The 23,378-nt window shown below is 38.1% G+C and overlaps 1 protein-coding gene across 9 annotated transcripts in view; it reads left to right on the top strand.

Annotated features, from left to right (window-relative positions):
- Positions 1 to 23,378, top strand: part of SP140 (SP140 nuclear body protein) — a 77,720-nt gene that overhangs the window by 35,996 nt on the left and 18,346 nt on the right. For 3 of the 9 annotated variants that reach the window (XM_057550716.1, XM_057550720.1, XM_057550719.1), the window contains 6 exons: positions 349 to 432; positions 2,378 to 2,458; positions 3,593 to 3,676; positions 4,079 to 4,159; positions 14,067 to 14,183; positions 14,990 to 15,043. In XM_057550716.1, the coding sequence (XP_057406699.1) occupies positions 349 to 432; positions 2,378 to 2,458; positions 3,593 to 3,676; positions 4,079 to 4,159; positions 14,067 to 14,183; positions 14,990 to 15,043 (501 nt within the window). The remainder of the gene's footprint in view (positions 1 to 348; positions 433 to 2,377; positions 2,459 to 3,592; positions 3,677 to 4,078; positions 4,160 to 14,066; positions 14,184 to 14,989; positions 15,044 to 23,378) is intronic. The other 6 variants (XM_057550717.1, XM_057550724.1, XM_057550721.1 and 3 more) reach the window with 6 other exon arrangements.

Consider the following 23,378-nt stretch of genomic DNA (forward strand, 5'->3'; position numbering starts at 1 on the left):
TAAGAAAGCTGGAAAGGATAACAGGAGAAAAGAGATACAGTATCACTGAAAAACAAACAAACAAACAAAAAACCCCAAGACCTGAAAACAAGAGATGAGGAGAGAAACACAGACAATCAAAGAGATGCACAGCTAGGAAACAGAGCTGTGTGGAGGTGGAACTGTGGGTAGGACACTGAGAAGGAGAGAGAAGAGGTGCAGATGGCAAAGAAGCAGAAGGAGACGGTGTGGCTCTCAGGAGCAGTGCTTGGAGCAGACATATGGCTTTCCCGGCATGTTTGGCATGAGCCAACCGAGGTCTGTTTCTGATCGCCCTGCATGGTCCATCATGTCCTTGTTTCTCTGCAGTGACCTATTATCCCAAAGCTCCCCAAATGACTCACGAAGGAAAACCCAAGGAGGTGCTCAGCCTACTACCAGTAGAGGGAGAAGGTAATTATGATTTAAACTCCTCAATAAATAGGAAAAAAAAATCCCCCCTTCTCTCATCTTGCCATTCTCTTCTTCATATTCACATACATACACATGGAAGTGTGTCGATTTTCTGTTTTGTTTTTTCCAAAACTGTGGGAGAGACTAAGGAGAAAGGTGAGCTGAGCTGAGTGGGGAGAGCACCCCTGCGTGGAGAACGTAGGGAGACAGGATGTGCCAAAGGTAGGCTGGGGTCCCAAAGCAGAAGTACCTGGGTGACTTTATTAAATGCATATAAAATCCAAATGTCAGCAGCTTATGGCAGTTGAGGCAAGGAGAACATTTTCAGCTTACTTCCGGAAGTACAAGGAACATGGAAGTAAGTTTTGTGAATGACTGATAAGCTTGCAATTTAGAAAGGTCATGGGGGAGACAGAATAGAGCTGATAAGGGAAGGCTCTCCGGCACTGTGGTCCATGTGAAAATGGAAGGACTTTTGTCAGTTTGGGAGAAGGGATCTGTGAGCATGAGGAAAATATATAAAATAAGGAAATTTTACAGGCATCTAGAAAGAGAAGACCCAGAGAAAAGGAGAAAATGGAAGACAAGGTAGAAAGGGAATTACCTCAATAAGAAATGAGATACAAAGATAAAAATTAGAGAAACGATATAGAGAGGCAAATAAATACCAAAAAAAAAAAAAAATGTGCAAGGAAGTGCAGAGAAACTATGTCGAGAAAGAGTTTTATCAGATCAATAAAGAGTGAAAACTGCTGTACAGGGAAGAGAGGAGAGAAGCTGGGATCCTGGAGCACTGAAGTATGCACATCAGACAGGAGCATCTTCCATCCCAGTAGTGAGTTTCCAAGTTAGGTTTGCCCCATGGAGAGAGTGGTGTCCATAACATAGAGTAATAATTCTCTCCCTGGCAGCCTCAGCTACTCTCAGGTAACAGAATGTGTCTCAAGCACATGCCTGCTAGGCAGACCCATCTTCCAAGGTCATCCATCTATGTATGTACCTGAAGACATTTATCCCAGGGTCTTCTCCATTTGGATGTCTTTCAGGAACTGACACTTCCAAAATTGAAACCAACATCTTCTTCCATGAAACTGGAATGTCCTTTTCTTACAGGGTTTGCTCTCTCAGTAAATGGAACTTGAATGTCCCATTTTCTTCACTTTAGCACAATTTTTATTTGCAAGATGGAAATCAGATCATATTACTTTCCCACTTAAACCTTGTGTCCTTTGTTGTCCAAAGATTAGATCAGCTATCCTTCCTGTCTTTCTGTGCCTTCCATTCATCATGCGACCCTTGCCAATTTCTTCTTCCTCATCTCTAAGGATAGTATAAATATTTTCAGTGATTGCAATGTTCTGATCTTTCTTTTATATGAGGGATTTGGAAAAATTTTCCCCTGTGGTTGGTGGTGTTGCCTTGGTCCACTCTATTTCTTATTCCATTCCCTGATCAGGTTATATTATACTATTTTAGGGTTGCCTCTCCTAACACTCACCATGAGAAAGGGAGTGAGAGGGAAAAATGGGATGGGGAAAGGTGATAAAGAGCAGTGTCAAGGCTGCAAGAGAAAAAGAGACAGGAGCAAAGGAGACAGAAACACACCAAAACAAAGAGAAACATCTAGAGATGCTGGCAGAAAGAAACAAGGGCAGAGACAGAAAAATATGCAGAGGCAATGGGGAAGAGGAAGAAGTAGAAAGAGAATTAGGTGTACGGGGAGTGTGGGAGATGGTGGATGGTTCTCAGCCTCTGGTGGTAGTGATGGGAGGGAGTTAACCTGCAGGCCATGGGAACCCCAAGGGCAGACCAAGATGGTCTGGGATAGAGACAGTCCCACCCATGAGATCATTGAGCTTCCCATGTCTTCAGTATGAGTTTTCTTGCCATGATTTCCCCCTGCTTGTGTACTGAGACCTCTGAGGGATTTAATTCCTTTCTGCAGAGTACAACAATGCCTGTTGGGAGGTCTGCGACAAAGAAGAGCCCCAGGAAGCCTTGAGCTCCCCACCAAGATGTGGGCCAGGTAAGAAAGGGGGGATTGCCAGCCCTGAGCTGCAGGGTTTCAGATGTCTGAATTCAGAGCTGAACAGCATGACCCTTGTTAGAATAGATGTGTTCCCTCTTCATGTTGTAGTAGATCAGTCCTAAAGAAGGAAAGAGTGTTTTTTCCTCCACAATCTTTATGCTTATTTACACTAAAGGCTCAGTATTGTGATTTTAACCCCTGACCACCTTTTATTTTCTATAAGGAGTAAAAGATAAGTATTTATCTAGTGTTTAATAATAATAATATTATATTGTCATAACCTTGGATAGGCTTCCAAAGAAACATGGTCCTTGAGATCTACTTGTCAGAAATTAAGATCAATGATCTAAGACCCAAATGACATTTTTTGCCACGTATTCTTCATCAGGTTATTGGAGTATATAGTGCTTTATTCTTTTCAAAGTACTTTGGCAAGAAAGATTTCCTCACAAAACTTTAGGACTTAGCCAGGGAAACAGTTAATATCCTTCCTTAGAGATAAGAATATGGAAGCACAGAAGAAGGATACTTGTTTTTCCCTGAGATCAAAGTAGGAGGAAGGGCAGAGATACCTGTGTCCCGAGTATCTCATTGCAGGTGGTGGCTGTGTGAGGCTTGTAGCAGGTGAATGTCCGAAGGGAGACCTGCAGGATCCCAAGGGCAATAGAACAGAGCCTGAACCAGAGAGCCTTCCACTTCTCAAATAAAGAATGTCAGTAGGGAGAGGAAGAGATCAAGAGAGATAGTGAGGGAAGGAATGGATCCTGCTGTAGGGATTGGAGAAACCTAGAAGAACGGAGCTGGAGAGAATAAGCAGAAAAGGAGAGATCAAAATCATCACTGAGGAAAAAAAGTAAAGATAGAAGACGTCAGGGGGATCAGAGCCCACAAAGTCAAAGGTGCACAATTATTCTCCTAGTGCAGAAGCAGAAATGTTTAGAGGCATGTCTATAGATAGGAAACTGAGAAGCAGAGGGTAGGAGAATGAGATTAATGAGGTGGAAATAGAGGCAGAACAGGGCTTAGTTGGATCTCAGGTGTGGTCCTTGGAACAGATGTCCCTTTTCCCAAAGGGCAGCTCACCTGTGGTCTGAGCATCCTGGCTCAGCTCATTTTCTTGTTTCTCTTTAGTGTCCTGTGATCCTGAAGCTTCCCAAATGACCAATGAAGAAGAACCAGAGGAGCTGCCTAGTCAACCACTATGTGATGGAGAAGGTAATTGTGATTTCAACTCCCAAATTGAATCTTTGTTTTTCTGTCTGCAGAGAGGAAAATCTCCATCTTTCTTCTCCCTTCCTACCCTGCTCCCCTTCACATACCCATACAGAAGAAATATGTGGAGCCAACTGGAAAGGATGAAAAAGACAGAGAAAATTAGTGTATAAGAAGGGAGTGAGATGGGTAGACTGTTTTCAGCCTCTGATGATAGTGACGGGAACCATGTTAACCTCTAGGTCAGGTGAGCTCAAAGGCAGGAGGGTCTAAGGGCAAGGACATTCCCATCTTGGAGATACTTGAGCCGCTCTGGTCTTCCTGGTTGTCTCTGGGAGGGTTTTCCTACTATGGTTTCCATTGGTCATACACTGGGATTCCAAGAGATTTCATTCTGTTTATCAGAAGGAAGCAGTACCTGTTCAGAAATGTGTGATGAAGAAGAACCCCAGGAATCTTTGAGCTCACTACCAAAAAGGGGAGCAGGTGAGAGAGATAAGGACTGTCTGGGCTGCAGGGTGTCAGGAGGATGGTGTTTCCTGATGGATTTTACTCTGGGAATACTCCACAATGAAAGTTCCAGTTAATTCTCAAATATCATTCTTCACATTTACCTTGGCTCTTTGGCTCTTGTACCTTGCAAGGGACAAGAAACCTTGAGCAACTCCATAATTAGGAGATCATGTTGTTTGATTGTAGGTATCCATATATTCAGTTGTAGTAGACAGAATTCCACATAGGAGAAAGAACACAGAAGCTGCACAAAAATTTGATTAACTTTAGTGGAACTGTTAGTACATTATCTCTAGCTATTTATTATCTCCCAAGGATATTTATATTCACCTCTTCCAGCACCGAAACATAATCTTTCATTTGTGTATTATCCACAGAGAGTTGATTTATTGGTTAAGTTGGTGTAATGTACTTTAAATCATCATAAACTCTTTCTTTGCTCAAATGTTTGAACTTTTGATCTTATTATAGGAATAACTCATGACTTCAAATGTTTGAGGTTCTTTGGGGGTTGTAGTTGTTTCCTATTCCATGGACAACGCTCAGAGATGAAGTACAGTTGGGTTTAAGCTGATTTTGATGATTAGGTGGAGTCATGGTCTTTATATAAATAGTTTGTAGCATCCTTGCCCTGAATGCCCATCAATAGCTGTCAGCCTGATATTTCTTAATGCAATTTATCCTCAATTAAAATTTATTTTAGAAGCATAATTATGAGTCAGCCATTATTTTTTTTCCAGGAGTTGGCTTGGGACGATGACATATTCAAAAATTCTTCAAATTGGCTCTACTAGAAATATTTTAGAAGAACTGAATTATAAAGTTAGAGTGGTGATCACCCTAAGTGAAGTCGGTCTTGGAATGTTATTATTAGTAGTAACATTATGGGAAAGTCAGAGGCTTCAAACATTAAACCAGTAAATAGAAAAACTAAAGTTGTAAGGATAAAGGATAAAAATATGAAGGAGAATGTGACAATCAGTGTGACAATCTAGGCATCCAGGAAAACCTTATTCTGATGATCTTGAGTGGAAGCAGTTCTACTTCATGGAATTATCTGCATGTTCTGGGGATCTTTGGGTAGTAAAAAGACATTAAATAATCCACTTGATATCTGTTTTTATATGGGTACCTGAAGAGATTGAAAATCTGTTTGCTTCCACAACATTCAGAAGTTATGATCTACTCCAAATGCATAATGGCTTTCAGTTTAACAATTTGACATGTCCTAGAGAAGGCTCTATGTTCAGTTACTTGAGACAATTTTGCTTTCTGTAAGGGAATGAACTCTACAAGGGAGTCTGGAACAGTCATTGCATAACCAGCCTGGTATTTCATTTTACTTTATTTTCTTTTGTCTCATTTAATTTTATTTTTATTTTGGAGATAAAACTTATCACCAAACAATATTAAGTCAGGATTTAGTAAGGAAGTATGTAAACTCTCTCTTCTGGAAGTGGATATTAGAAACTAAATCCTAGGATTCTCCTTCCTTGAGTAAGAATATTACTCATAACACACACACACACACACACACACACACACACACATATATATCACATTTTCTTTATCTATTTATCTATTGATGAACACTTAGGTTGTTCCCATGTCTTTGGCTATTGTTTAAATAATGCTGCAATGAACATTAGGGTGAAGATTTTGTTTCCTTTGGATTATACATCCAGGAGTGGAATTGCTGGAACATACGGCAGTTCTATTTTTAGTTTTTTGAGGAAACTCCGTGCTGTTTTCCACAGTGGCCGCACCAATTTACATCCCACCAACAGTGCTCAAGGGTTCCCTTTGCTCCACATTCTCACCAACATTTGTTATTGCTTGTGTTGACAATCTCCTTTTCTTAAACATCAACTCTGCCATACAACGTAACCTAAAAATGGGGGTAATGTCTTATGATATTCATGGTCCCTGGGGTTTAGGAACAAATCTTGGGAGGTCATTTCAGAATTCTACCTATGACAATGAAGCTTGAGTAAATCTCCAGAAAATAACTATCCAGATGAGCCATTGATTTTCCCAAGCAAATAATATAGGCTATCAAACAAATTAAAACACCAAAGAAAGCTGAGCATAAGTGTGTTAAAGAAAAGAATTTGACTTTAGAAAAGACTATAGTGATTGGCTTAGGCACTACAGGGAAGTGAGGTATACCTATTTTGTTTATTTCCTGCATACCTTGAATATGCATAGTATAGGCATACTGATGTTCAGATTAACTATAAAGTGATCATGTGTAGGAGAATTTTCCAGGAATTCTAAGGTTAGCCCTTCTTAGTACACTTAATATGTAGTTTCATTTGCAGAATAGAGCCCTACCTATTAAATTTATAGGAGTTTCTTAGAGAAAAGAAAGGACTGTTTGTTACATAATGGTCTGAATATAGCAGTTATTGGTTGGCACATGGAACTACTCTTGGTCATTTTTTTCAGTCCTTTTAGAGAAATATTATCAAATGAGTCATTTACTTTTGACATGCCAAAAGTTCCCCACTGTAATCTAAAGACATCTTTTGTGAAAATTTACCATTTATTAAGTGCAAGTTAGAATCATACTGAGAGTACAGAGAGGAAGTGAAAGTTCTGCCAGTGGGAGATTGTGACTTTGGCAAAGACAAGCCCATGACATAGAGTCATAAATATGAATGGTGTCCTGCAAATGGAGTATTGTGCTCATCAATCAAGCAGAAACTAAAAAGAAGACATATGATCAATTATATGATAACAGTTATATATTAAACAAAAGGATTTTCTTTCAAAAATTAATACGATGTCAAGTATCCTCATGAAAGTTTTGGTGAGGGACCCAAGACAAAATGTGACAAAATATATTTGCACAAATTATCTACTTTCTAATGGACCCCCATCCATTAATTAGTCTTTGGGGCTAGCTTGGATTGGGGATTGATCAAGTCTATGCCTCTATCTATTTGCTTTGGATCACTATCTTCTTATAATCAAGAAGCACAGGAAAATCAGGAACAGACAAACACACATGAGACAAGACTTTAAAAAAAATACACAAAAGAAAAGTGAGAGTAAATGAAGTAGTGGAAGAATAAGCACATTAACAGAACATTTGCTAAATGCTGTCCCGCCAAACCAAAATGTCTACTTATTTTGTATCTAATTGCATACACATCTTTAAATAATAAAATAAATTCAGAAATAAAACTTCAATGAAACAAGTCAGAGCTCAAGTTGTTCTTGTGATGGATTCACTTGGCAGTGGATCAGGAAGACAATCTGAGTTGTGCACAAGAAGCTGGGGTTTTGGACCAACACCTGTTGGTCCAAGGGTCCCACAAGACACCCCTAAGCAAGAGTCCTCAAGATGATCTTGGTGGGAACACCATTTGTGAAGGAAGAGTGGCCACCATGCAATATTTGAAGCTAAAGCTGGATTTATTGCTTGCTAAGCAAGACACATGGTGGGAGGAAGCACTGTACACAGTTTTTTTAATAAAGGAAACTGCTGATTTTACTTATTTTTTAATTAATTTTTATTGGAGTATAGTTGATTTACAATGTTGTGTTTTTATTTACAGTTTTGGGAAGCATGTAGTTCAGGGACTGCAGACTTTCAGAAACAGGAGTGTTTATAAATTGGTTAGCATTTAGCCATACACATAGGCTTTCTGAAGTGCGTCTGTTGCTGACTGGCTGATTTTCATAAGTGTAAGGCTGCCGCTGATTAGCTGACTAGATGTGGTTAGTGATGCAAGCAGTCATTGGCCAACTGGGATGAATTTAAAGCTGGTTCTGGCAATTACTTTTTGCAACTTTCAAAGGACAGTCAGTTCTTCCTAGAAGGATAAGATCTTTTTATTTTATTCTTAGGACTAAAAGTAGAAAAATAAAAGTAGAGAAAGCAGAATGAGGTTCAAAAGATGGGAAAAACATGGCTCTGTCGGATCTCAGGTGTGATTATTGGAGCAGATATTCTTTTTCCCAGAAAGCAATTCATTGGTTTTTTTTTCTTTTTGGTTTTTCTTTTCTTTTCTTTTCTTTTTTTTTTGTTACATCTTTATTGAAGTATAATTGCTTTACAATGTTGTGTTAGTTTCTGCTGTATAACATAGTGAATCAGATATATGTATACATATATCCCCATATCCCCTCCCTCTTGCATCTCCCTCCCTATCCCACCCCTCTAGGTGGTCACAAAGCACTGAGCTGATCTCCCTGTGCTATGTGGCTGCTTCCCACTACCTATCTATTTTACATTTGGTAGTGTATATATGTCAATGCAACTCTATCACTTTGTCCCATCTTACCTGTCCCCCTCCCTGTGTCCTCAAGTCCATTCTCTGCATCTATATCTTTATTCCTGTCCTGCCCCTAGGTTCATCAGGACCATTTTTTTAAAAATTCCATATATATGTGTTAGCGTATGGTATTTGTTTTTCTCTTTCTGACTTACTTCACTCTGTGTGACAGACTCTAGGTCCATCCACCTCACTACAAATAACTCAGTTTCGTTCCTTTTAATGGCTGAGTAATATTCCATTGTATATATGTGCCACATCTTCTTTATCCATTCATCTGTTGATGGACACTTAGGTTGCTTCCATGTCCTGGCTATTGTAAATAGAGCTGCAATGAATATTTTGGTACATGTCTCTTTTTGAATTATGGTTTTCTCAGGGTATACGCCCAGTAGTGGGATTGCTGGGTCGTATGGTAGTTCTATTTTTAGTTTTTTAAGGAACCTCCATACTGTACTCCATAGTGGCTGTATCAATTTACATTCCCACCAACAGTGCAAGAGGGTTCCCTTTTCTCCACACTCTCTCCAGCGTTTATTGTTTGTAGATTTTTTGATGATGGCCATTCTCACCAGGGTGAGGTGATACCTCATTGTGGTTTTGATTTGCATTTCTCTAATGATTAGTGATGTTGAGCATCTTTTCATGTGTTTGTTGGCAATCTGTATATCTTCTTTGGAGAAATGTCTATTTAGGTCTTCTGCCCATTTTTGGATTGGGTTGTTTGTTTTTTTTAATATTGAGCTGCATGAGCTGCTTGTATACTTTGGAGATTACTCCTTTGTCATTTGCTTCATTTGCAAATATTTTCTCCCATTCTGAGGGCTGTCTTTCTTCTTATTTATGGTTTCCTTTTAAGTTTCATTAGGTCCCATGTGTTTATTTTTGTCTTTATTTCCATTTCTCTAGGAGGTGGGTCAAAAAGGATCTCCTTGTGATTTATGTCAAAGAGTGTTCTTCCTATGTTTTCCTCTAACAGTTTTATAGTGTCTGGCCTTACATTTAGGTCTTTAATCCATTTTGAGCCTATTTTTGTGTATGGTATTAGGAAGTGTTCTAATTTCATTCTTTTACATGTAGCTGTCCAGTTTTCCCAGCACCACTTATTGAAGAGGCTGTCTTCTCTCCATTGTATATCAAAGATAAGGTGACCATATGTGCGTGGGTTTATCTCTGGGCTTTCTATCCTGTTCCATTGATCTGGATTTCTGTTTTTGTGCCAGTACCATACTGTCTTTATAATTGTGGCTTTATAGTATAGTCTGATGTCAGGGAACCTGATTCCTCCAGCTCCATTTTTCTTTCTCAAGATTGCTTTGCCTATTCGAGGTCTTTTGTGTTTCCATACAAATTGTGAAATTTTTGGTTCTAGTTCTGTGAAAAATGCCATTGGTAGTGTGATAGGGATTGCATTGAATCTGTAGATTGCTTTGGGTAGTATTGTCATTTTCATGATATTGATTCTTCCAATCTAAGAACATGGTATATCTCTCCATCTGTTTGTATCATCTTTAATTTCTTTCATCAGTGTCTTATAGTTTTCTGCATACAGGTCTTTCGTCTCCTTAGGTAGGTTTATTCCTATGTATTTTCTTCTTTTTGTTGCAGTGGTAAATGGGAGTGTTTCCTTAATTTCTCTTTCAGGTTTTTCATCATGAGGGTATAGGAATGCAAGAGATTTCTGTGCATTAATTTTGTATCCTGCTACTCTACCAAATTCATTGATTAGCTCTAGTAGTTTTCTGGTAGCATCTTTAGGATTCTCTATGTATAGTATCATGTCATCTACAAACAGTGAGAGTTTTACTTCTTCTTTTCCGATTTGGATTCCTTTTATTTCTTTTTCTTCTCTGATTGCTGTGGCTAAAACTTCCAAAACTATGTTGAATACTAGTGGTGAGAGTGGGCACCCTTGTCTTGTTCCTGATCTTAGAGGAGATGGTTTCACTTTTTCACCATTGAGAACGATGTTGGCTGTGGGTTTGTCATATATGGCCTTTATTATGTTGAGGTAAGTTCCCTCTATGCCTACTTTCTGGATGGTTTTTTATCATAAATGGGTGTTGAATTTTTTCAGAAGCTTTTTCTGCATCTATCGAGATTATCATGGGGTTTTTCTCCTTCAGTTTGTTAATATGGTGTATCACATTGATTGATTTGCATATATTGAAGAATCCTTGCATTCCTGGGATAAACCCCACTTGATCATGATGTATGATCCTTTTAATGTGCTGTTGGATTCTGTTTGCTAGTATTTTGTTGAGGATTTTTGCATCTATGTTCATCAGTAATATTGGCCTCTAATTTTCTATCCTTGTGACATCTTTGTCTGGTTTTGGTATCAGGGTGATGGTGGCCTCGTACAATGAGTTTGGGAGTGTTCCTCCCTCTGCTATGTTTTGGAAGAGTTTGAGAAGGATATGTGTTAGCTCTTCTCTAAATGTTTGATAGAATTCGCCTGTGAAGCCATCTGGTCCTGGGCTTTTGTTTGTTGGAAGATTTTTAATTGCAATTTCAATTTCAGTACTTGTGATTGGTCTGTTTATATTTTCTATTTCTTCCTGGTTCAGTCTCAGAAGGTTGTGCTTTTCTAAGAATTTGTTCATTTCTTCCAGGTTGTCCATTTTATTGGCATATAGTTGCTTGTAGTAATCTCTCATGATCCTTTGTATTTCTGCAGTGTCAGTTGTTACTTCTTTTTCATTTCTAATTCTGTTGATTTGAGTCTTCTCTCTTTTTTTCTAGATGAGTCTGGCTAATGGTTTATCAATTTTGTTTATCTTCTCAAAGAACCAGCTTTTAGTTTTATTGATCTTTGCTATTTTTTCCTTCATTTTTTTTCATTTATTTCTGATCTGATCTTTATGATTTCTTTCCTACTGCTGACTTTGGGCTTTCTTTGTTCTCCCTTCTCTCATTGCTTTAGGTGTAAGGTTAGGTTGTTTATTTGAGATTTTTCTTATTTCTTGAGGTAGGATAGTATTGCTATAAACTTCCCTCTTAGAACTGCTTTTGCTGCATCCCATAGGTTTTGGGTCATTGTGTTTTCATTGTCATTTGTTTCTAGGTATTTTTTGATTTCCCCTTTGATTTCTTCAGTGATCTCTTGGTTATTTAGTAGTGTATTGTTTAGCCTCCATGTGTTTGTATTTTTTACAGTTTTTTTCCTGTAATTGATATCTACTCTCATAGCACTGTGGTCATAAAAGATACTTGATATGATTTCAATTTTCTAAAATTTACCAAGGCTTGACTTGTGTCCCAGGATATGATCTATCCTGGAGAATGTCCCACGAGCACTTGCGAAGAAAGTGTATTCTGTTGTTTTTGGATGAAATTTCCTATAAATATCAATTAAGTCCATCTTGTTTAATGTGTCATTTAAAGCTTGTGTTTCCTTATTTATTTTCACTTTGGATGATCTGTCCATTGGTGAAAGTGAGCTGTTAAAGTCCCCTGCTATTATTGTGTTACTGTCGATTTCCCCTTTTATGGCTGTTAGCATTTGCCTTATGTATTGTGGTGCTCCTATGTTGGGTGTGTAAATATTTACAATTGTTATATCTTCTTGGATTGACCCCTTGATCATTATATAGTGTCCTTCTTTGTCTCTTGTAATAGTCTTTATTTTAAAGTCTATTTTGTCTGATATGAGAATTGCTACTCCAGCTTTCTTTTGATTTTCATTTGCATGGAATATCTTTTTCCATCCCCTCACTTTCAGTCTGTATGTGTCCCTGGGTCTGAAGTGGGTCTCTTGTAGACAGCATATATACGGGTCTTGTTTTTGTATCCATTCAGCCAGTCTATGTCTTTTGGCTGGAGCATTTAATCCATTTACATTTAAGGTAATTATCGATATGTATGTTCCTATTACCATTTTCTTAATTGTTTTGGGTTTGTTTTGGTAGGTCTTTTCCTTCTCTTGTGTTTCCTGCCTAGAGAAGTTCCTTTAGCATTTGTTGTAAAGCTGGTTTGGTGGTGCTGAATTCTCTTAGCTTTTGCTTGTCTGTAAAGGTTTTAATTTCTCCATTGAATCTGAATGAGATCCTTGCTGGGTAGAGTAATCTTGGTTGTAGGTTTTTCCCTTTCATCACTTTAAATATGTCCTGCCACTCCCTTCTGGCTTGCAGAGTTTCTGCTGAAAGATCAGCTGTCAACCTTATAGGGATTCCCTTATATGTTATTTGTTGTTTTTCCCTTTCTGCTTTTAATATTTTTTCTTTGTATTTAATTTTTGATTGTTTGATTAATATGTGCCTTGGCATGTTTCTCCTTGGATTTACGCTGTATAGGACTCTCTGCACTTCCTGGACTTGATTGACTCTTTCCTCTCCCATGTTAGGGAAGGTTTCAACTATAATCTCTTCAAATATTTTCTCAGTCCCTTTCTTTTTCTCTTCTTCTGAGACCCCTATAATTCGAATGTTGGTATGTTTAACGTTGTCCCAGAGGTCTCTGAGACTGTCCTTAGTTCTTTTCATTCTTTTTTCTTTATTTTTCTCTGTGGTAGTTATTTCCACTATTTTATCTTCCAGGTCACTTATCCGTTCTTCTGCCTCAGTTATTCTGTTACTTATTGCTTCTAGAGACTTTTTAATTTCATTTATTTTGTTGTTCATCATTGTTTGTTTGCTCTTTAGTTCTTCTTGGTCCTTGTTAAACGTATCTTGTATTTCCTCCATTCTATTTCCAAGGTTTTGGATCATCTTTTCCAAGATTTTGGATCATCTTTATTTCCAAGATTTTGGATCATTCATTACTCTGAATTCTTTTTCAGGTAGACTGTGTATTTCCTCTTCATTTGTTTGGTCTGGTGGGTTTTTACCTTGCTCCTTCATCTGCTGTGTGTTTCTCTGTCTTCTCATTTTGTTTAACTTACTGTGTTTGGGGTCTCCTTTTCGCAGGCTGCAGGTTCGTAGTTCCCATTGTTTTTGGTGTCCGTCCCCAGTGGGTAAGGTTGGTTCAGGGGTCTGTGTTGGCTTCCTGGTGGAGGGGACTGGTGCCTGTGTTCTAGTGGGTGGGGCTGGATCTTGTCTTTCTGGTGGGCAGAGCCGTGTCTGGTGGTGTGTTTTGGGATGTCTGTGAACTTAGTAAGATTTTAGGCAGCCTCTCTGCTAGTTGGTGGGGTTGTGTTCCTGTCTTGCTAGCTGTTTGGCATGGGGTGTCCAGCACTGGAGCTAGAAAGCAGTTCATTTTAGTTCAGAATATTAGTGTGCATTATGAGAGCCCCAGGAACTCTTCCCTAATCACTGTCTCAGGATCTGTGGATGGTAATTTTCCTGTTTCTCTTTAATATCTGGCAAACTAGAAGCTCTCCAAATGAATACAGAAGGAGATTCTGAAGAGGTAACTTCTAGTCCACTATCTTATGATGGACAAGATAATTATGAATTAAGAAAAAAAACAGAAACAAAGTTCTGGTAAAGAGAAAGGGATGAGAAAGGGGAAAAGAGAGACCTAAAGGAAGAGTCAGGTGTAGGGAGGATCAATGAAAGATTTCAGAGGAAGAAGTAGAAAAAGTGGGATCAACAAGGGTTCAGAAAAGAGGATCACTAGAGAAATGAAAATCTTCATAATTCACAATTTTGGCCCAGTAGCAGAGCTACCAACATCTGGAAATGGGAAGTGTTCCTGTGTTATGTGTTTCTCAAAAGACGTGCCAGGAGGTCCAGAAGGAAGTACTGAAAGTAAAGAAGCTAGTGACATGATGGGTAAGGCTACCTGAGTGTGGTGAGATGGGGGTGGCTCCACTGGTAACACAGACGCAGGTTGGGTGGTGGCAGGTGGTCCAATCCATCCCAGTATCCTGATCTCTGCATTTGCTTGACCTGATCCTTTTGGGAATAGCAAGGAAGAAAGAGATCATTATAAAATTGTGTTTAAGTGATGGCCCATGTTGATTATATATGGATGATGTAGTAGAAATACACTTTTAAAAATGGCAGTATATTGTTTATTACATCAGTATATTACTAATAAAGCCTTGTGATTTACAATGTTTTCTATCCCTGTCACCCAAGAAAGTCAAGTGTATGTCCACTAGTAGATAATAGTGTCATTTTGTCACAAACTTAGAAAGGTCTCAAAAGATAACTAGTCCTGTCACTTAATTGTCAGGAGAAAAGACTTCAGATCAACTATTCTTAACCCAGCACATATTTTTGATAGATGTTCTCCAGCATGTCACTTGTTTATATAGTGATCCTATTAAGTTTTGTACGTAAGATCTTATTTAATCCTAACAAAATTCTTAAGAACTAGACAAATATCCCTGAGTAAACTGAAGTACATAGGTATTGAAGAATGTTTTTCAAAGTCCCATTAAGAAATAAAGGAAGACCCAGGGCCCATCCTGGACTCTCATTTCTCAATTCAGTAGGTTTAGTTCCTTTAGAAGGAAGAGACAGATGATAACCCAAACATCTTTATAAATTCAAGCCTTCTGCAGTATGAATCATCCTAAGATTTGTAACTTTTTTTTATTCATTTTTGTTTCCTCACCACCTGTTTTTTCTAGATACTGTGGATCTTGGAAACAACTCTACTTTGGGAAAACTCAAGAGGAAAAGAAGTAAGAGTGCATACAATTTTACTTGCTTTTGATATTAAAATGAGTTTTTAAGGCCAGTTTCATTATTATTATTTATAATAATAAATATTACTAATATGACAGCCCCATAAAGATGTCTATATCCTAATCTCTGGAACCTGTAATCTGTTCTCTTACATGGCAAAAGGGATTTTACAGATATAATTAAGATAGGGACCTTGAAAGGGGAGATTATCCTGGATTATCATGGTGCATCCAATATCATCAAATGGGCCTTAAAAAATGAAGAACTGTTCCTGGCTGTGAAGAGAGGGAGAAGTGATTATGGAAGATAGTCACAGAGAGATGCAATATTGCTGGCTTTGCAGATGGAGGGGAGGAAAAAGGAATATGGGTGGCTCCTAGAAGCTGGGAAAGTAAAAGAAATAGATTTTCCTCTACAGCCTCCAGACAGGAATGAAGACCTACTGAAACCTTGATTTTAGCCCAGAGAGACCCTTGTCAGACTTCTAACTGACACAACTGTAAGATAATAAATTGTTTTAAGTCACTAAATTTGAGGTCATTTGTTATGGCAGCAATAAAAGAGTAATACAGAATTTTTGGTCATTGGAAGTAGGGTGCATCTATAATGCATTCCTGAAAATGTGGAAGTGGCTTTGGAATTGGGCAACGGCCAGAGGGAAATTGGGTTATAAGAAGAACTTTAAGTAGAATGATAGAGAATGTCTAGATTGCCTTGAGCAGTTTGTTAGTAGAAAGGTGGTGCTGAAGACTCTGCTTGTGAGGACTTGGAAGTGAAGAACATGGTAGAGAAAACCTATATCATATTAGAGAATATGTAAATTGTCATGAAACCACTGTTAGTTTAAAGGTGTCACTGAAGGAAATAAGGAACATGTTTTTGGAAATTAAAGGAAAGGGGATCCTTATTATATAGTGGCAGAAAGCTCAGTGAAATTCTGTTCTGCAGTTATGCGGAAAGCAGAATTTTCTGGATATATAGCTAAGGAGATTTCGAAGTACTATGATAAAGGTGCAGCTGGTTTCATGTTGCTGCTTAGAGTAAACTGTGAAAGAGGTAAGTCAAGGGAAGAACTGCAAAACAAAAGGCATCAGAACTTGATGATTTGGAAAATTCTTAGCCTATTCAGATTGCAAAAGATGCTCAAATTAGGAGCTTCATTGTCAGGAAAACGTGCTCTGCAGTGACAAGCAAGAGTGTGGCTGTATAACTTTTTGCTAATGCCCCAGAAGTAGTGAAAAGTCAGGGTATTCAGTCATATAAAATGTTCTTTGAAGAGATTAAGTTTGTGACCCATAGATACCCTCAGCCATCTCAGCAGAAGTGAAAAATAGATATGTGAGTATACAGGAAAGATCTATAGGAGAGACTGTTGTCTAATGGAGGAGACCCCCATGACATACATGAGAGATTGATAAGATTCCTGAAAACTTTATACCAACAGAAACAGAGATGTCCTTTTTCTAGTCCCTGGAACCAGTAATCTGTTACTTCACCTGGCAAAAGAGACTTTGATGGTGTGATTAAGTTAAGGATTTTGAGATGCGGAGATTTTTCTAGATTACCTGGGTGGCCCCAATCAAATCACAGAGGTCCTTAAAATCAGAAAACCTTTCCTGCTATGGAGAGAGGGATATGTGACTATAGAATAATGATCAGAGAGATACAATGTGACTGGCTTTGAAGATGAAGGCAGGGAGCCATGAGCTAAGAAATGTGGGCAGCCTTCAGAAGCTGGAAAAGGTAAAGAAATGAATTATCCCCTACAGCTTCCAGAAAGGAACAGAGCTCTATGGATTCTTTGATTTTAGCTCAGTGAAACTTATATTTTTTCAAAAATTTTGTTGTTTTTAAAATTTTTAAATATATGCTCTTTGTAAATTTTGACTGATGTATATCTTTCCAGATTTTTCTATGCATGTATTAACACATTTATATCATATACTAACACATTATGTCATAAATCTATTCTTACTGTTACATTTCCCTTAGTTTAAATCAGTATATCATGCACAGACATTATAAACATTTAACATTTTGCCAAACTTAATTGTAAAAAGTTTCATTTCATTCTGCTTTAATTTGCATTGCTCTCATTTTTGTTGTGGTCGAGCACTTTTCATTTGTTATTGGTTGTTTGTTTTCCTTTTTCTAAAACTGGCTGATGAAAATAAATTAATTAATTAAAATGGCTGGTGTGTATGCCTTGCCCAGTATTGCTATTTTTTTTTCACCATGCTGAACAAGATAGGAATATATATATATATATATATATATATATATATATATATATATATATAAAATTTTGCCTATGTATGCGGTTAGTATTTTGTCTCATTTGGTGTTATTCTCTTAGGTTTGCTTATAGCATATTTTGTTCTAGAGAAATTTGAAAATTTTAGGTAGTAAGATCCATCAGGATTTTCCTTTATGGCTTCTAGGTTTTGTTTACAATGTACAAAGATATTTTCTATCTCAAGATTTTTAAAATATTTATATTTGCTTCTAGAATATTTGAAGTACTTAGTGCTTTTAAATGCTTAAATCTATTATTCACATAGGATTCACCTCTTTGTGTGTGATGTGAGATAGTAATTACAAGGAATAACACCAACACTTTTTTTTAAATTGAAGTATAGTTGATGTACAATATTATATGTTACAGGTGTACAATATAGTGATTCACAGTTTTTAAAGGTTATACTCTATTTATAGTTATTATAAAATATTTGCTATATTCCCCATGATGTGCAATATATTCTTGTAGCTTGTTTTATACCTAATAGTTTGTACCTCTTAATCCCCATCCCTATATTTCCCCTACCCTCTTCCTTCTCCCCACTAGTAACCACTAGTTTGTTCTCTATATCTGTGAGTCTGCTTCTTTTTTGTTATATTCAACTACTTTGCTGTGTTTTTTTAGGTTCCAAATATAAGTTATATAATACAGTATTTGCCTTTCTCTGTCTGACTTATTTCACTTAGCATAATTCCCTCCAAATCCATCCATATTGCTGCAAATGGCAAAATTTCATTCTTTTTTATGGCTGAGTAGTATTCCATAGTATATATATACACCACATCTTCTTTTTCCATTCATCTGTCGATGGACACTTAGGTTGCTTCCATATCTTGGCAGCGTAAATAATGCTGCTATGAATATTGGGATACATGTATCTTTTCGAATTTGTGTTTTTGTGTTCTTTGGCTATATGCCCAGGAGTGGGATTGCTGGGTCATATGATAGTTCTATTTTTAGTTTTTTGAGAAACCCCCATACTTTTTTCCACAGTGGCTGCACCAACTTACATTCCCACCAACAGGGTAGGAGGGTTCCCTTTTCTCTACGTTCTTGCCAACTTTGCTATTTGTATTCTTTTTGATGATAGTCGTTCTGACAGGTGTGAGGTGGTATCTCATTTTGGTTTTGATTTTCATTTCTCTGATGATTAGCGATGTTGAACACCTTTTCATGTGCCTATGAACACCAACACTTTTTTCTTCATGATTTTAATGCCCTTTTGCGCCTTTTCCTGTATTCACAGATCTGTGTCTGACTCTACTCTGAAATGCTGGTCAGTTTATTTTATTTTTTTAAATAGATCTTTATTGGAATATAATTGCTTCACAATACTGTGTTATCAAGTCGGTTTAATTACAGTGCTTTAAAGTAAAATTTTCTATTCCTACTTGTTATACTTTTTTTTAACAAAGGAAAAAAGTGAAAAAGTATGATGAGAAGCAAGAGAAAAGGAGGTTTCAGAATTTTAGTAATTCTGGCTCCCTCACTGTGCATGAATTTTAGAATCAATCAAGATTTCCTCTTAATACCTCCCCAACTGCATTGGAACTTTGAAAATAATTCAATTTGGAGATAAATCTGGGTAGAAATGATGTTTTGACACGGAGAATGAACTACTCATTTATTCAGATCACCTTTTATGTTCTTCAACAAAGTTTTAGTTTTTTAAATAGATCTTGCACATTTTTACTTTCCTTGTCAGCTTTACTGAGCTATAATTTTCTATAATAGCACTCATCACTGTTAAGATATGATTGGATGAGTTTTAACAAACTGACCTCGTCAATTCTTTAATATTTGTTGAAAGTTCCTTTGCATCCTAATTTACGTCAATATTTGTGAATGTTCTGTGCCACTTAAAAATAGTGTGCATTGAACTATTTCTTGGGATCTGGCCTCTCCCCATAAACAGAGTCTTTATCAAGCACAACTTTGTTGTTTGGTTCTTCTAAATCTTCTAAAGTAGCTTATATTCTTTCTATCAGGTTTGTATTTAGGTGATGTAAGTTCTCCCACATGGTTGTGTATTTGCCTCCTCACTACTCTGTTGTTTTACTTTAAATACTTTGAGGCTATTCATGACTGTATAACTTAGTGGATTTTTTCCTTTTATTATTATACAGTGTTCCTCTTTATCCCTATTAATGCTTTTGATCTTTAAATCTCTTTTTCAGGGTGCTGATAGTGTTCCTTGAACTTTTATGTTTTATGTTTTTGAAGTTTTTTACTCCCTTTGCATTAAGCCCTTTTTTGCAGCTTTGTTTTAGGCCTCATGTAACAACACTTAGCTTTTTCTGAACTTCTCTGATAATCCTCATCTTTTAATGGTTAAATTTTATTTTTTTACATTTATTCTGATTCCTAATATATGTGGACTTATATATTCTATATCACTGTTCATCTTTGTTTTTCTGTGTTTTTGTGTCTCTTTCCTACTTTCAAATGGACTGAGATAGAATTCTGTATTCCACCTTTTTTCCCTGCTGGTTTGGTGATTAGAGATAAATTTCTGTAGTCTTTTTAACCATGCCCCAATCCCCAAAGATGACAAGGATCTTAGCATGGATTCACTACAGTTTGACCATCCATCTCTACCATTTAGCTATTGTTTAACATTTTATTTTCTTTTAATTACAATTTTGAAACTATTAATATTATGATTTTTGCAGTTGATATTTACTTAAATTAAAATTTTTAAAAATCATTTTATGTACTCATCATTGTTTCTTTTCTTTGATTTTGCTTTTTGTCTACCTGGATTAAATCCTTCGGTTCTTTTAGTGAGTGGTCTCTAAGTGGTAAATTTTTCAAGTGTTGTATGTGCAAATTTGTCTTTTTTTTGATAGACCCAAGGTTAAAATTTCTAGGTTGACTTTTATTTTTCATTAGTAAAGTGTTTACTACATTGTCTTCTAGAATCTGTTTTGTGACTGATGCAAATTCCTCTTTTATTGTGATTGTCATTTCTTGGTAAATAATCTGTCCTTTCTCTCTAAAAGCTCTTTCTCCAACACTGAATAATGGAAAATTTAAATTTAGAGAAAACTTGGGAGAATTTTACAGTAAACACCAAAATACTTTAACATAGATTCACAATTGACATTGTACTATTCTTGCTTTATCAGATTTCTTTCCATCTATCCATTTCTCTATATATCCACTAACCCATCTTCAAGTTTGAAACATTTCAAAGTTGCAGACGTCAGTACCCTTCTCCCCAAATACTTCAGCATGTACATCATTAACTAGAGTTCAATACTTGTTTCCAAGATAAAGTTTATAATGAAATGTACTAATACTAAGTGTACCATTGATGGGTTTTAATAAATGTATTCTCCCATGTAATCCAAATCCTTATCAGGATACAGAACATGACCATCATCCTGGAAACAACCCTTATGCCCTTTCTGGTACATCCTTATCCCTCACTCATCAGTGGCAACCACTATTCTTATTTTTTTCATGATAACTTAATTTGGCTTGGTATAAAACTTTATATATGATTTTAGAGCATGTTCTCTTTTGGTATAAGGTTTATTCCACTCAGCATAATGTTTTTGAGATTTATCCATATTGTTGAATGTATCAGTAGTTTGTACCATTTTGTCACAAAATAAGTTACATTGTATGACTATACCATATTTTGTGTATACTTTCTTCTATTGATTGACACCACAAGTGTTTCCAGTTTTGGGCTAATATGAAAAAGCTGCAATGAACATTCTTGTAGAAACCTTTCTGTGGCTCTATGCCTTTATACCTCTTGTATAAATTCCTATAAATGAAATTGCTGAGCTATAGGCGAGGTGCATCAGTTTTTTGTCTCCCTAAACCCACATAGGGGTTAGTCATATGGCACACACAAGCTGTGCCCAAGCTGTGCCCAGTCCTAGAAGGGGGTTACTAGCAAACCTGCACGAAACGTATCCATGAGGGAGACATTATATTATTAGCTGGAATTTAAGAAAATTTTACTATTCTGGAATATTTCTAAGGAGGGAGACATTCTCTATTTTATATTGGTCATGAAACAAATCTGCACTCTGACCTGGAAGGCTACACTATCTCTAGCTTCCAAAGCTGTTAGCTGTTGAAACATCCTTGAAAAGATACTCTCAGCCATGTGGAAATGCCACAGAACCACCCCTCCGCCCCAACAAATTCACCTCACACATCAGATTCTGGCAAATTTCCCCATGAAGATACCATTCCACCAGCCACCCTGATTAATCCAACAAATGTAGGCTAGGACAAAATCCATTCAATTTATTTCCTGCTGCATTTAATGAATTTCATAAACCATAAATGCCTTAGGTCTCTAATGACCACCCCTAAGGTGTAATTCTCCACGTTTGCATGAGAGAGGCAAGTGAATGCCTGGCTTTCACACAAGAAATACAATCCCAAGGGCACACGTGGTGCCCCTGGAAGGGAAACATTTACAGTGGTTGAGGTCCCCTAATGGGACATACATCAGCCAGGGGGAAGGTGGACAGTATCTCCAGGGTGGGCCGCTGGCCAACTGTAAGCCTTAAAGTTCCCAGTTCTGTTCATTGCGTCTAGTCCTTGATTGGGAGGGCAGACACTTCCTGAGGACAGTCCATCTGATCCGTCCTCTTTGTCCATGACACCAACCAGATGGTGTTCATTCTTCACCCCCCACCATAGAATGACTGAGAATGGGGGTGGGGGTGATGTCTGGAGGGGTTCTGCATGGGATGCGCAGACGCTTGGACCAGCTCCTTTTCCTGTATCTGGTGAATAGTAGATTCCGCGTCTTTGTAGTGGGAGAGCTGTACCGAGCGTTTTCCTTCTGCAAGAAGGATTCAGGGAAGTTCCGAAAGATGGATATTATTAATGTACCTCCATCCCCTGTACCTTCTAGAGCTTATGGGATTCCCTCCTCAGATGCCTGGAGTGTTCCTCTTCCTTCACTGCTGCAAAATCTGTGTATAACATTCCAGTGGCTGGGACTTCATATTTCTTTCCCAATCATTTCGTATTCCCACTCAGACCTTTCATTCAGAATAGTCAGATACAAGTGGGGCAAAGGCACTTTCATAAAATAACCAGAATTAAATCTGAATCCCTTAGGCCCTCCAAGGCTGTGCCTTCCAGGCTGGTTGGGGAAGGAGTGAGGCATGATTCCCAGGCATGTTCGAACAGAATCCTGGATTTTCAGAATTGGCCTATATAATACCATTAACCCCTCACCGCTTTGGCCTGATCATCATCCAGGAAGGAGCGGATCCCTTTCTGGGGACAGCTGCCTTCAGTAACCAAAGAGCCTTACAGAGGTGTATGGGCAGGAGATGAGGGATGTGGGCCAGATAGTCTGCACTGTGAAGAGCTCTTTTGTTAAAGGGTACATCGTTGTCAGACTGCAGTGGTCCAGGCAGCCAGGCTCAAGATACCCATGACTTTCTAGGGTCACAATGGTACGGCCAGAGTCAGCTGGTCTGTAAGCGGAAGTATAGACCATGTTGCAGCACCTCCCATAACCCCAAGAGCATCCTGAAGCCTGGTCAGGCAGGAGCAGGCAGAGGCAAAGCCCCTTGCGATGTAGCTCCCCCAGCGTGGGACAAATGGGCCAGCTTCTAGCAGGAGTCACGAGCCTGGCGGTCAGCCATAACCCCTGCATCAGAATCATGATGTCAGCCTCCGTCAGTAAAGACCAGGCACCTGGGCATTCCCATGAGGGGCCCAGACTGGTCAATCAGCACCGCGGTTCGTTTCCACAATCACTGCCCCAGAGATCGGTGTCCCTACTCTGCCAGTCTGTAGTTTTCCACATGGCCGACCAAGCATGTAGCTTATGTGCAAAAGCCCAGTCATCTGACTTCCGCCAACCAGAGGAGTGACCACATCCGCTTTGGTTCTGCCAAGCTGGCTCTGGGGCCAAACAGCCACAGTGGCCCAGTGGACTTCGGCTGTCAGCTTAGCCAAGCATCAGTGCACCAGGCCCAGGCCTCTGGGGAATCTTGGTGAATTGAAGACCTCAGTGAGGCTGAGATTTGCTTCAGGCTGTG

Source organism: Balaenoptera acutorostrata, chromosome 8 (assembly GCF_949987535.1).
Source record: "Balaenoptera acutorostrata chromosome 8, mBalAcu1.1, whole genome shotgun sequence".
NCBI lineage: Eukaryota > Metazoa > Chordata > Mammalia > Artiodactyla > Balaenopteridae > Balaenoptera > Balaenoptera acutorostrata.